Here is a 13714-nt window from a genome sequence, read left to right as displayed (position 1 = left end):
CTGCTCCTGGAAGGCAGGCAACACGAACTGCCTGCACCACACCTCACCTCCACACGGCCAACAGAACACTGCTGCTGCAGCCTTCACCAGGGCCGGAGAACTAAGGCAGAAACAGCCTTGCCTTTATCTGCTTTGTATGATCACTCAGCTAAAAATAGCATTTTTCATCTCAGGCAGCTCTGAAGAACTTTCATAAAGTAACATGGAACCTAAAGGTATTTTCCTTTCTGGAACAAAATATTTCATTCATAAAAAATTAAAAAAAAAAAAAGTTGAATGAGTAATTGAAGATGTATTTTTATTTTGGAAATTCCTTAAATTTGTTACAAAAAAGCTTTTGCACAGCACTGAAACTTACTGTTTCCTGAGGCCAGCTGCAAGGACCATGGCACTGTGATGATTAAAGCGTTTTATAATGGCAGCGTTGCTACTTTCTCTGGCAGATTTTGAGGCGTTTGATGTAGAGGCCACAGAAGCAACACCATAGCCCTACGAAGAAAACAACATTAGCTACCTCCTGCCCAAAACCAGAAGGACAATTCCCTGTTTTCCATTGAGTCAGGAAGCCTGCCACCTCCTCTGAACTCTAATGAGAGCTACTGCATCATCATCTGAAGCAGTATTTTCCTACCTTGCCCCACCATTACCTTATGTACTTCAAAATAATCTCCACAGACTGTTTTATTCTGCTAACCCCTGGCAGTTTAGAGGTGTCCGAGAGAAGAAAAAAAATTTGTAACAGATCACTTACTTTGTAAGACCATGATCTGTTATAAGTAAAAAGAGAACTGGCTTAAAAAAAATTTAAACAGACGGGCACTGATGGCAAGGAAGAGCCAGCAATTGTTGCACTGACCTCTTTTTAACGTCTGGTGGGACACCAGCAGCCCACAGGCTACATGACACCAGTCAGAAGGATGTGATACCAGTAGGAATTCAAAACACCTCAAGCCTTAATGTCAGCAGTGTCCCCAGTTACCAGGTCACTGAAGGCAACTCACTTGACCCCACATGCAGTTTCACGCTTGCAACTGCAAACCTCTAAAGCAAACCACCTCAAAAGCAAACCAGTGCATGCTTCAGATGTACCTATCCTGAACTCCTAGTCCACTTTCAGACTCCTGGCTTCATATTTCACTCACAAAAAAAACCCAAAAACACAAACAACCCCAAAAGTTTAAGTTAAATCAACAGCAGGAAAGTGCATCTTTTTGTAGTTATTTTAACAGAAGGATCCATTTTCTCCTTACACAAAACTAAGCTCAGGGTGGGTGTTTGTTTTTTCTTTTTGCCAACTACTTACTTCATCTAATGTCTTATCTTCCAAAGCTGTTAAATCTATCAGGGGGTTTTTTACTCCTTGAGACACCATTGTTTTCAGCCCTGCATGGAACAGAACACCACAAGAAAAACTGTATCTAAACAAATAGAAATAACTGGAATAAATAGATTTAAGCTTTAAAAGGAGCAGACAAAGGTTCTGCAGATGCCCAAGTACCACCGCGACTAAAACTTTCAACCCTTTTCAAATTTCCATTTAAAATAAGCAATAAACTTGGAAAGTTATTGTAAAAGATCACTCTACTTATTAGTGCAGTCTTCATCAGCTTCTACACATCACTGAATATTGTTTGGTAAAAGAGAAATGAAAATTTAAGATGCAGTTACATTAGCAGTATTAGTGGGAACTGGGAAGCCGTAATTGTGTGCTGCTTTTAATTTTGGCGCTGTTTTTCTGCCCTGTCTTGGGTCGAATGGCAATTTATCTGATGATAGCTTGTGAAGTGTTGTGGATTCCTAATAGAATGCTTTCATTAGAATACATATTAAGGAATAGTGTTAAGTGATCTCAACCCTCCGCACTTCTGTATCATCACAAACCTATCTCAAAAGTTCGATAAAAACTCAAGTTAGGTAGTATTTAAGATTTCACATTAAACATGTTGACAGAGAACAGGGATGGCAACTCCTCTGGAAAATCTTAAACAAGATCCATATCAGTCTATTACTGAAAACTGATCCATAACAAAAACTATACATGTTGTAAATTACGCGCTAACCACAACATGAAGCTTCATGTAAACAAAGTTATTCCACAGTAATAATAACATAGCATAATCAATCTAGCGTGACAGCATATTATGGAATTTATCACAGATTTGTTATTGCATGGGTTGCAATAAAGCTTATTTCTAGTGCTACCACCTCCCAAAGGCTAATTTATTTCAAGAAACGCACTCGCTATGAACCATGCTAAGAACAGTAAAGCTATAGCTAATTTTCAATGACAAAGTGTAGCTTTCACTTTACAGTTTGACAAACAAGATGCTGAGTAAACAAACATAAGCAACTTCAGCTCTGACTTCAGCTTTGCTAGGTTTACTACATATACCTCTTGAGTGTTGTGCTCTATGATGTAACTAAGACCATAGCACAGCCTAGTGCAGAAACAAAATCAAAAAGCTTACCTTTTTCATCCAGTTTGGCACATTCCGCAAAGAGGTCTTTTGAGCCTGTATTGAGCCTGTCCCGATGGAAATAATGAGACTGAAAAAATCGTGTCCAGAATTCCTTCTCTGTCATGTTATGTGGAACATTTTCCGCATATTTCATTTTTACTGTGAAGAGAAAACATAATGATTACAAACTGTTCCTCAAATCTTAACATGGTATTTTACGTTCAAATGTCCTTGCTTGCTGCCTTGCTTTCTAACGCCGCCTTCATTCATGTCGATGTAAAGGAATGCAGTAGCTAAGCAAGAGCAAACAGGTACTCCTTTATGCCCTGCAATGCTAGCCACTGCTTTGAAAAGAAATGCATGTAACAGTGGTCTGAATACTCTAATTTGAATTGCACACACACACACACAAGAAGTCTGATTTGCCAGAGTTCTTGTTATTCTCAGAATGAATCTAGTCTTCTTAACTAGGGGCCAAAATTAACTAGCGTCAGTGTTCAATACAGTGCAGAGGCATGACGAAAATCAGATTCTTTTCCTCTCAAAGGTGATTTCATGAAAAGTAACAATTAATCAAAATGCTGAGTAGTATCTACCAAGTATCTACACACAACTATAAAAAAAAAAAGGGGGGGGGGGGGGGGGGCTGTCAATGTAACAAGTTACAACATTTTCATTTCAAAAGTCTGTTTTAACATATGCTTCTTCCCATCCCTCAAATGAGGCCAGGAAAGAAATCCAGAAGACTGAAGATAGGGTCTTTTATAATTTCAGGCTCAGACTAACATTCTAGTCTTCCCACAGAAAGATAATAAACCCTAAATCTTAAATACATCTATTTGTTATGTAAAGCACTATTCTTACCTGCAGGATATGTTCGGAATATGGATTCAATGATATCTGAAGTCAAATTATACCTCAGACCATTGCAACCATCTGTTTGAGGCCGTACATCAGCCTAAGAAAAAGCACAGGGGGAGGAAAACCAGTCATGTCTGAATGCCTTCTGTAACTGAAGAAGGAAAAGATCTGGCATCTTGCAATCAAATTCTGCTGCAGAGAAAACAATCCTCTCGTTCCAATAATCCATGGCATATTTGATCATAAATAGATATTTTTAGAATGAGAAATGAAAGACCATGCATTACTTGCTTTATTATACTCGCTACTTCAAGGAAGATACAACAAGTAGACTGTAAGCTTTAGAAGATGGAAAGCAAAGACCACTGTAAGTCAAAAGCTGTGCTTAGTTTAATATATCCTTGTTTCAAAGTAAAAATAGGCATGTTTACTGTATACGCCTAATCTTTTATTGCTTGTTCAACAATTCAGTTAGTGAATTATCAGCGATGACAATGAAATGACAGAAAAGGATTTATGGCTCTTATACCTTATTTCCTTACACAGTAAAAGCATCTCAGTATAACTGGTAAATAACATTGAACTTAAAAATTGAGAGTAAGCGTTAGTCAGAACTCGCAAGTTAAATCTCAGTGATCTCTTTGTGAAGTTCTGGAGCAAGCAAGTGCTCGGTCCAATTCTCAGCAACAGGAAGAAGTGTACGATCGCATATGCGGCATTCTTTTCTTCATCGTCCTATACACCCAAATTCTAGCTTTTGTACCGCCTTCTTCATTCTGAGCAGGGTCGGACAGTTACTTAACTGGGAAGTAGGGCACTAATACCTGAAATTTTCTTCTTCACAAATACAGAGTGCCACAACCAGTTATTTTAAGAAAGCTTCAGTTTTGAAGGTTTGGGGTTTTTTGGTTTGTGGTGGTGTTTTTTTTCAATGTTAAATTGTAAGAATAATGGGAGACAGGGAATCAGAGCAATCAAGGTCATTTGGTAACTGGTTTGGTATTTCTAGGGGGGGAAAGCAAGTGTTTGTACAGTGGCTAAGTCATAAACCAACTCCCACCTTCTCTTCCCCTCCCAAACTCTTGATGTGTGTACAGTCATTACCAAGGTGGAAATGGGATTCCAGCTAAAGAGTTGTAATTGGTATGAATTTTGTTGCAGAAGCAGAAATGTGTCTCTGTGGGAGGAATCTGGATTGTATCTAGATTACTTTTAGACTGCACTCATATGGAAGCATGGTTTCTGCAAATGGGTAACAATTGAAAGCTGGGGAAAGAGAGATAAGACAAGCCTTCAGATACACATGTTGTTCTTCAAGTAGCTGAAAGCATGTACTGGTTTTAAAAAATTGCAAGGGAATACAACCTTTTGCATGGAAAGTCTTGCAGCTTCACTTATGCATGTCAATGCTGCAACAGATACCCTTTTTAACTTACTGAGTTAATACACTGTAATCTAGTGACTGTAAGTTTGCCATTATTCCTGTTTTACGGAAAGTAGAGCAGCAGTATAAACATCAGCCTACTGTTAATTTGAACTTTGAGCATCTTACATTGACAAAATTTTGAGGTTGCAGATTTGCGTAAAACCTTTGCTTTCTGCTCCTCTGCCCCACCCCCTGTACACTTGCCATAGTCTAACTAGCACGTGGACAGATGTTAAGCTGAGGAACCAGGAAAGAACAGCATTAAACTATATGGGAATAAAGTACATGAGCAAACTCTCCCCAATTTGTTTGCTTAAAATCCTTTAAGTTAGAAGCTCAACATACCAGAAATGCTGCAGAGATGCCCACATCCTGCTTACTAGGTGCTGCTGAATTATCCCCTGCATTCAGGCTTAGACGGTTGGCCCAGAATTCTTCAGCGCTGATTACTTGGCTCACAACAAGGTCTTTATAGAGCTGAAACAAAACAGGATCTTCTTGCAGCATTCTGGTAAAAGAATGTATTAAATAGAATTGAAACGCTGCAGAATAAATCACTAGGATTTCCATAAACGTGAGATCACAAAAGGAACAGAAACCAACTTTTCTTTCAAAATGCTGTGCATTTCTTAACAAGATTGTCTAAACAACCAACCTCAATAGCTGTATTTGTCTCAAAAGACTTACAAAATGACTAAACAAAAAGTTTAAGGAATAGCATTAAATGCTAGAAAATAGCAATGCCTAAGAAAAAGCTAATGTGGGATTAACGTCTTGCCCTAAAATAGTCTGTTGTGCTCTCGTGTCTTTGCACATCCAGGACTGGAGTCTCCTGAACTGTAAAAGTATAATGAATTTTCTTGAACTTCCATAACAAATGTCTCATGGGGCACGAAGGAGATTTCAGCATTATTCAATCCCTGTTAAAGACCTTAAAATTCAGTAGTTACGGGTCTCTTTCTAGTGCAGAACAATTACAAAATAGGCATGGGATAAGATACCTTGAAACACACATTACCTTGAGTTGTTTGTTCATTTATGTTTCTGCTGGTGACAGTAGGATCTTCATCCCTTAACTATCACATGCAGCACAAGCGCTACAGAAACGTTCAGTGTCACCACTTCCACCAGGGAATAACATTTACAAAAATCATCATCCAAATAGCAACTATCAACCTCACTATCCAACATGCAAAGAATGTATGCACCTGAAACTTCAGTTAATTCATGTTTAAACAGCTTTCCATATAGCTGCGTACCTAATTTGAAATCCACTAGGCTATTCTCAGGGAAACGCACACACAAGTTCACAATCCGCCAATAACCTCAACAATCTAGCATGTACTTCAGTCTTGGATCATTTGCAAACAAACAAACAAAAAAAAAGAATCTTATAAATACACAGTACATGGTCTAGGGAAGAACACAGATAAACTGCATTCTGGCCTGAACGAAAGTCTGTAGCTGCTCTAAGGATGAAGTGGAAGTGAAAACTTTGTGGCAGGACAACCCCATTATGTTTTAACCACCAAGTTTTTTCCTGTTTTGCTTCTTGGTACAAATATGGATTAGTGGCAATTCTTACAAACTTGTGCAGCAGAAAGCAGTCTGTCATTTTAATTATTCCATTAAAACCTGCAGGTTTGGTATATACCTGACCCCCCCCTCTCAAAAAATGGAGGAAGTGCCACAGGGACTCTGGATGTAGCACCCTTCCAGAACAGGTAGAAACTTTTTTTTTTTTTGCCTCATCTGTTGCAAATTAAGCTAATGAAGCCCCATCACTAGACTTGGACTTACAATAATCAAAAGAACACTATGGCTGATTCTGGCTTTTCTGTAACTAGAAAAGCTCTTAATGCCACAAGGCATAATACAGTAAAACTCCATTTAAGGATACAAAGACTCAGAGCTAAGACTGCCCACATACTCAGTATTAATACCGTTAGAAATACGGCACACAGCATAAACAAACAAGTATGGTAACAGTGCCAAAGCAGCTTGCACTGCTGTAGACCTTAGTGGTCACTGCAGTACTGGAAGCAGTTAATCCTGGATGTGTCAGAGCTCTAGCACAAGGGCTCTTGCCCTTCTGCTGGGAAATTTCCTTGTGAAGATCCAATCTGCCCAATGAGGCAATGCTCCTATGTTTCGAAAAAAATCTACCTTTAATTTACCTAAGTTCAAAGCTAGAACAGTCTTTGGAAACAGAAGCTAGTAGATACAGGATTCACAGCAGATGCTAGAATGAAGTGAAACTCATCTGGGGGGATGAAGAGAAGGGTGCCCTATGGCTCCAAGGACCGGTTTAACACAGATATTTTAAAGGAATGAAAGCATATCTCAAAATCCCTTTTGGGAAGAGGGCTTAGGTCCTGAACAACTTCTCAAAGCATTTTTTAGAATAAACATCCTGTATTCCAAATAACAAACTATTGCATCTCATTTGAGATGCATGAAAATACCTAGCAATTTAGAAGAGTATATAAAACACCAGGAAAGATTTGAGGGGGAAGAGGTTACACAGGAAGGGAAAAAAAACCCACAACCCACACCCCAAAAAAAAAAAAAAAAAAAAGAATCAAGGAAGGTGAGAACTTCTTGAAAAAAAAAATATCTTTCAAGCAGCTTCTATAACTGATACATACATACTTAAGACGACTAAAGAGACAGACTGCCAGTTGGGTGCTTTCATCTCATATCCATGGATAACAAAGACTGGGTGGCAGCCGGGCTGGCTGCCTTTACACCTCAAGAACGTGTCACTCAGAACACAAGTACAGTCTCAAAATGTTACAGTTACGTAAGTCTCAAGGAACTGCCTCTAAACTGAAAGTGGAGAGATTTTTACTAGGGAAACACATGCTATATCACCAATGATGTTGAAATAACAACTGTTAGCAGAAATACACTACAGTTAGGTAACAATTAAAAAAAGAAAACAAAAACCCCAAGAAACCAACAAAAAAAACCCCTTAAGGCTTCTTTGCTTTTACCTGTTCTTCTCCTCAAGTTCTTTATTAGCTTTCCTTTTGAACTTGGGCAACAGTTGTTGAAGAAGATCCTTTACTGCATCTCGCTCCTTCACTGCTGTGCTTTCATTGGAGAAGTGAAAGTTGGTTGTGTCCCCTGCGTGCAATACTAGCTGAAGCTGAATTTTAGCTTTACCTTCTGGACTGATTTTCTGGCCTAGATTACACAGAGAGTATTAATTAGCAACAGACAGTAAGCTTATACAAGAAATTCTCTACCCTAGAGTATTTGCTTATAAGCGGTTAGCCTCATCATCCCATTTTATCATTATCCTGTGTGTGATTTTCAGCCATAACAGACTGTCTTCCCCTTAAATTGGTTTGAAGCCTCCACCTTGTTCTCTCTATAAACACAGACACCAGTAGCCTGTTGCTCAGTATCCTTCAGCTACTGCTCAGCAGACCTGATTCATCCTTGCATTCCCCACATCCTCTATTAGAAAACTGCTGCAAATTAGATTGTCATCACCTGGGCACTTTAACCTGGTACCGATCCAGGCTGCTGCCAGAAGGCGACAACCTCAATCCCCCTTTCCACTTCTTCCTGCTGCCTTTCTTGTACAACTGTTAGTGCCCCTGCAGCAAGCTGAACCAAGGAACTGATCCACTGAAAAGGAACCCCCTTCTGTTTTCCAGCCAGACCAGTTCCCACAGAAGAAGAGTGGTAAGAAAGCAGATGCAGGCTGGGGGAACAGCAAAGGTACGCTGGTTTCAGGTGGTGTGGGCAAGCACATTTAGCCACTAGTACTCCTAAAGTCGATCACCAGTGCCTCCAAGGTGCTATTACACCCCATGACTCATAAGAAAAACCTAACTCCTGCTTCTTTTCTTGTAACCAGAGGGAGCAGAAGCTAGAACGAATACGTTTATGGACTGTTCAGCTATACTGACTTCAGTGGAGCAGTGCAAATGGCACTAACCTAGCTTTGAATCTTACCCCTTTCTCCAGTGCAAGTGGGAGACAGGAACCAGATATCATCACTAAATCATCATCTCTATTGTAAAATTACAAGTATGACCCCCCCCCCATTTTATTTTTTATTTTAGATGACATAAAAGAGCATCTTTCATCGAAGTTACAAAGGCTTGTACGTGTAAATATTTAAAATATAAGCTCTGCTTAATTGTAAGTAAATAGCTAAATAAAACCTTCATGAAATTGGTAATTATAGGCGAACAGAGCTTTTAAACGCCTTATCACAGCGTATCAGTTCTGATCCATCACACACTTTTGACTATGCTGCAGTACTCATATGTGACTTTAACCAGCAATAATCACAAAACCTTTACCAAGTGATGTATACAACTTCCTTTTTATTCCTTCTTTGGCATTACAGCACATGGAATATGAGCACTAACTACAGCCAGAAAGACAGCATGCTACAGACATCTACTGTTTAGTTCTGACTTGTGAGTACTCTGCTGTTGCAACAGCAAACACTTATTCAGAATGTTACTAGTTAGGCCAAACTACAGAAGCTAGTGCTTCTGAAGCTATGGTCTGCTGGATGAAAATAAAAAGCGAGGTTCCTTTTATATGAAAATTGAAACAGCTTTAGATGCATAGTTTAACAGATGACATGCCAGGTAGTCTGTGTGTCAGATCCTGAAAATCCTATACTCTTCCTCAGCCGTCCTCCCACAACGGCATGGCATAGATCATTTTTCTGTTCGATTCATTGCAGAAGTTTACGAGAAGTTAATAGTAAATGCAGTCTAACTTAAACACCTGAAGACTACAGAAGTTCTGCAGTAGCATCCTTAATAAACTGGTGACACTTCACTATGGTCCTGATCCTACATAAGATAACCCGCTCAAAGATCCAGACCCCTGCAACCTTCCTAACTTACCTATGAGTGTCTTATGGCAAATATTGGGTTGTATTTAAATGTTTATCGAAATACGGCTTACTGAAGCTGGAATAGGAAAAGCATTCACTTACATTTTATGTCTGCATACATATGGCTGACTGTGAAACGGTCTTTGCCTTCGGGTGCCCATGCTATCCTTTCAGCCATAAGGTAGAGAGCTCCATCCTGCTTCTTCTGACGTACCTTCTTTACGATCAGTAACACTTCTTCAGATGACGTTGCCATTGTGGTTATAAGGAACTATTAAAAACATGCAGTTGAGCTGATCAGTGTAATTATTTTTGCAGTAACTCTTTCACTACTCCTATCTACATCAAAGTATTACAACCCATATTTACTCATTAATGCCCACATTCTTGAAACATTGCAGATAAACGTGGTCCCCTCTGTCAGTGCAATCAGAAAATTTACTTACAGAAAGTACCAAAATAATTCATCTATTTAGACTGCTGATACTGCTTCTGCTCCAGTAAAAGACCCGCAAATCTTACATTTAAACTGATAACCAAACTTTCTTGTTTTAATGTTCCTTTACTGGGTTTTTTTCCAAGTTCAGAAGAATACTGAATCCAAGCAATGACAAATTCCAAACCTCCTCTGGCATTTGGCAGCAATTCTCTCCTTCAGTGCGAATGGCAGATGTTAAGTCATTTCAGAAAAGGGAAGGATACAAGGTATGTGAAAAATCACAGATTTTCAGTTGTTGGTGCTAGATACAGTAGCCCAGTTACACTCCTGTTCTTATTGTGGTGGTTTTCGCCCAAGCCTTGAACAATGTTTTTTACACTCAATTCCAGCTGGCCAGTTTCCTATCCCTCTCCCCCAAAGTCCAAGGGACTAATGCTATAGTACTTCAATACAATGGCAATCTTGTCAGCAGTCTCACATCAACAAGCCTTTTGATACTTGCTGCATTCTTCTCCCCAGCAGTCACTACCATTCCCCTCTACAGGTTCACCCTACAGCCTTAAATGTCTGAAGAGATTAAGGAAGCTGCAAGTATGACTACGTTCTACTAACAGACTGTTGTCCACCTGTCACGAAATTAAATCTTTGATATATTTGCCGTCAATGTGTAGTCTGTCCAATTGCTGTATTTTGTACATCATAAACTTCACCATTGATATGTAGAATAGTATTTTCAAATGCCGATACGCATGTTTCACGTGTTTTAGAATAGCTGTAATATTTGCTGGGGCCATAGCAACCTGTATCAGCTGTCACACTAATAGTAGGTATCACAAAATGATAATTCTAAGCATCTAAATTCGCATTCATATTCTTTTCTAAAAAAACCCCAGCATCAAGACAGGTTATTTCACTCTGATAATCTGGACAGTAGCATAGCATTCTCTTCAGCAAAACTCTTACAAGCCCATCTCCAAAATGAGTTAAGGAAAATACTAAACAGAAAGACTTAATGGAAAAAGGGCTCTGCACTTAAGCTCTTCATTTCAGTCATCCAAAGCTTGGCCAAAAACTTCAGTGATGCTGAGCTGAACGTGGGGTTTCACATCAGCACCACTGCAGCAGTCACTGGAACATGCTGTGCCACATTGAGAGCAGCCCTGCTAATACTTCTCTCCCAAAGAAAACTACATGGCATGATTTCAGGACCGTTTCCTAGCATAATCCATTACAGTCTCCCCAGCAGCAGCATTATTCTCTTTCACTGCTATCCGCACTACCATTTTATGCAGTTTCCTGTTGCAGGTCTGTAGTCTCTCATCAGCACCTTATCCTTACCGGAAAAAGGCAGCTGGCCACAGACTCACTAGAAACCTCAACACATGCAAGACTAAGGATTTTGACTTTCCCCCACCCCCTTCATTACTTTACAGTCCTTTAAGGTCATTATCATCCAATGCAGTAAAGACAAAGCCACAGAATGCAAAGGAATTAAACCTGTACTGAACAGAAAGAAAAAGGCAGGCATCTCCATAGCCAGGCTCATTCTGATGCAAGATGCTTTGCTTTTCTACCACGGTGTTTCACCCACCTACAACCAGTCTTTCAACTATGGAAGAAAATGATCAGCAGCTAGCAACTTCTGCTTTACAACCGCAGCGTTTCTAGCACAGTGCCCTGCAGTGTGCAAACTGTGAATGCACAATTATCCCACAAGTGGCTCATTCTACCTTCTGGGAGGGTGAACACACTAGCTCACTGCTGTTCTTATTTATGTCATTGCTGTGCTTCCTTTTTCATGCAGTGATTTACGGTGGCAGTAGGATGATACAACTCACAGGCACAGCAAGCAATACCCAAAATGGAGAAAACCTCGAGCTGCCTTTTGAACAGTAAATCAGAAAGAATAAAAAAATATTAATTATCAGGATTTAGGAAAGTTACCATCTTTCACTAATGAAAGCAAGATGGCTTCTTGTTACAAGAAGTACAGGACAAATTCTAAAATAGAAATCTCGCCTAGCTGCTAGAAAAGCATGAGGATGGACTCCTACCGACTGCAGAGGGGAAGGCTACGTCCTCGCTATGCACACACAGTATACAAGTAATTTTCTTTTCTTTTTGAACACTTAAGGCTTACTCTACAGAAAGGTAAGAGCCATCAATGATCTGTGCCTGCCCAAATCTCATAACCTCTATATTTAACAACTGAAGTTTCCAGGAATCGGTACTGCAGATGATGACACTGCTGCTCAAAGGGACAAGAACTGCAACATGCATGCGGCGAAATTCTGTTATTTTACAGCTTTAAACGATAATTTTAATCTGCTGCTAAAAGAAACAGCATCAGAGTTCTTCAGCTGCAGATTTTGGAAGACAGATATTTCTCTGGTTCAAGTATCTTCCAGAACAGGAAGGTCAGGCACGGTTTATTTTAAATTCTTCAGCAGTAGAGCTTTTGAAGTGATGGTTAGTATTTCCGAGAAGCATTTTGATCCATCAGTAGCCCTAACGCACGGGGTATGACCTGCCATCAGGCCTGTCTTGAGGATGGGAATTTCAGCTGCAGTTTACAACTGGAAAGGTCTATCAGGAAGCTTCAGTGATAGCATAAAAAAAAAAATAAAAAAAAAAAAAAAGAAGTCCTGTTCTCTTATCCACCTATAACCCCTCCCAGCTCTGTGGGAGTGAACGCAGCTTCTGGAAATGCCATCAAATTCCAATAGCTATCCTTCCTCCCACACAGCAACTCTTCCTAACCACCTTATACAACCAGGTGCCTCTCCGCTCCGCACACCGCCTGCCCCGAAGGCTCCCCGTTACCTGCACATCGCTCCAGTCTCTTCCCATGGGGTTGGCCAAGTTCTGAGGAGAAATGCGGGAAACCTTCCCACATGCCACTAGCCCCGGCCGGGTGCGGCGCTGGCAGAGCCGCTGCAGGCCCTGCCGCCAGCCCCCCGCAGCGGGGCAGCCCCCCGAGAGGCAGCGCCAGAGCCGGCAGCGGCGGCGGCACAGCGGGGAGCTGCGACAAGTGCCACCTGCCCGGGCCGCCGCGGAGCTGAGGGGACCCACCGCCCGGCCCTCAGCCCGCCGCCAGGCTCGGCCCGGCCCAGCCTTCCCCTGCCCGGCTCCCGGGGCCCCGGCCCGCTACTGCCAGGGCACCCCTTTGTCTGCGGCCCGACCCCGGCGCCCAGCCCTGGGGTGAAGCCCGGCGCCCCCCTCCCCGGGGGGTGCGGACCGGCGGCTGCCGACGCGCCTCTCGCCACCTCCCCTCCCGGCCCCGCCGCCGCTACACGCCCGCCGGCTGCGAGGGGGCAGGGGCGGGGAGCGGGAGGCCAAAGGCCACGGCGGCAGCGCGCCCCGCTCCCGCTCCCCCGCCGCCCCCGCGGGGGGAATCACTGGGGCGGCGCGGCCGGGAGGCGGATCGGGCCCCGCCGTCGTTCCCCCCGGTACACGCACAGTCCCTTCCGCCGCCTCCCCGTCCCCCGCGGCGCCGGGCTCCTTACCGTGCGGGCGGCGGCGACGGCTCCAGGCTGCTGCCGGCGGGAGGGGCCCGGGGCGGGAGCGGGCGCTACGGGGGTCGGGCCGCCGCCGGGGCCATGGGGCGGGCAGGGGGCGGGCACGTGACCGGAACAAGCCGCGGGGCGGGCGGGGGA

At 42.2% G+C, this 13714-nt stretch overlaps 1 protein-coding gene across 3 annotated transcripts in view; it reads right to left on the bottom strand.

Annotated features, from left to right (window-relative positions):
- The window catches only part of GTF2H1 (general transcription factor IIH subunit 1), a 23308-nt gene extending 9594 nt beyond the window's left edge, over nucleotides 1-13714 (bottom strand). Inside the window, exons 1-8 of one of the 3 annotated variants that reach the window (XM_080405544.1) lie at nucleotides 13565-13714; nucleotides 9722-9890; nucleotides 7743-7935; nucleotides 5092-5254; nucleotides 3324-3417; nucleotides 2469-2618; nucleotides 1304-1383; nucleotides 359-489 (exon numbers count right to left, since the gene is read on the bottom strand). In XM_080405544.1, the coding sequence (XP_080261670.1) occupies nucleotides 359-489; nucleotides 1304-1383; nucleotides 2469-2618; nucleotides 3324-3417; nucleotides 5092-5254; nucleotides 7743-7935; nucleotides 9722-9875 (965 nt within the window). In that variant the 5' untranslated portion in view covers nucleotides 9876-9890; nucleotides 13565-13714. Of the gene's footprint in view, nucleotides 1-358; nucleotides 490-1303; nucleotides 1384-2468; nucleotides 2619-3323; nucleotides 3418-5091; nucleotides 5255-7742; nucleotides 7936-9721; nucleotides 9891-12881; nucleotides 13497-13564 lie in introns of those variants that run through there. The other 2 variants (XM_080405545.1, XM_080405543.1) reach the window with 2 other exon arrangements.

The sequence above is a fragment of the Falco punctatus genome (genome assembly GCF_963210335.1).
Source record: "Falco punctatus genome assembly, chromosome: 10".
Taxonomy (NCBI): Eukaryota; Metazoa; Chordata; class Aves; order Falconiformes; family Falconidae; genus Falco; species Falco punctatus.
Note: the sequence above shows the minus strand (reverse complement) of the source record. Positions and strands in the feature narration are given on the sequence as shown.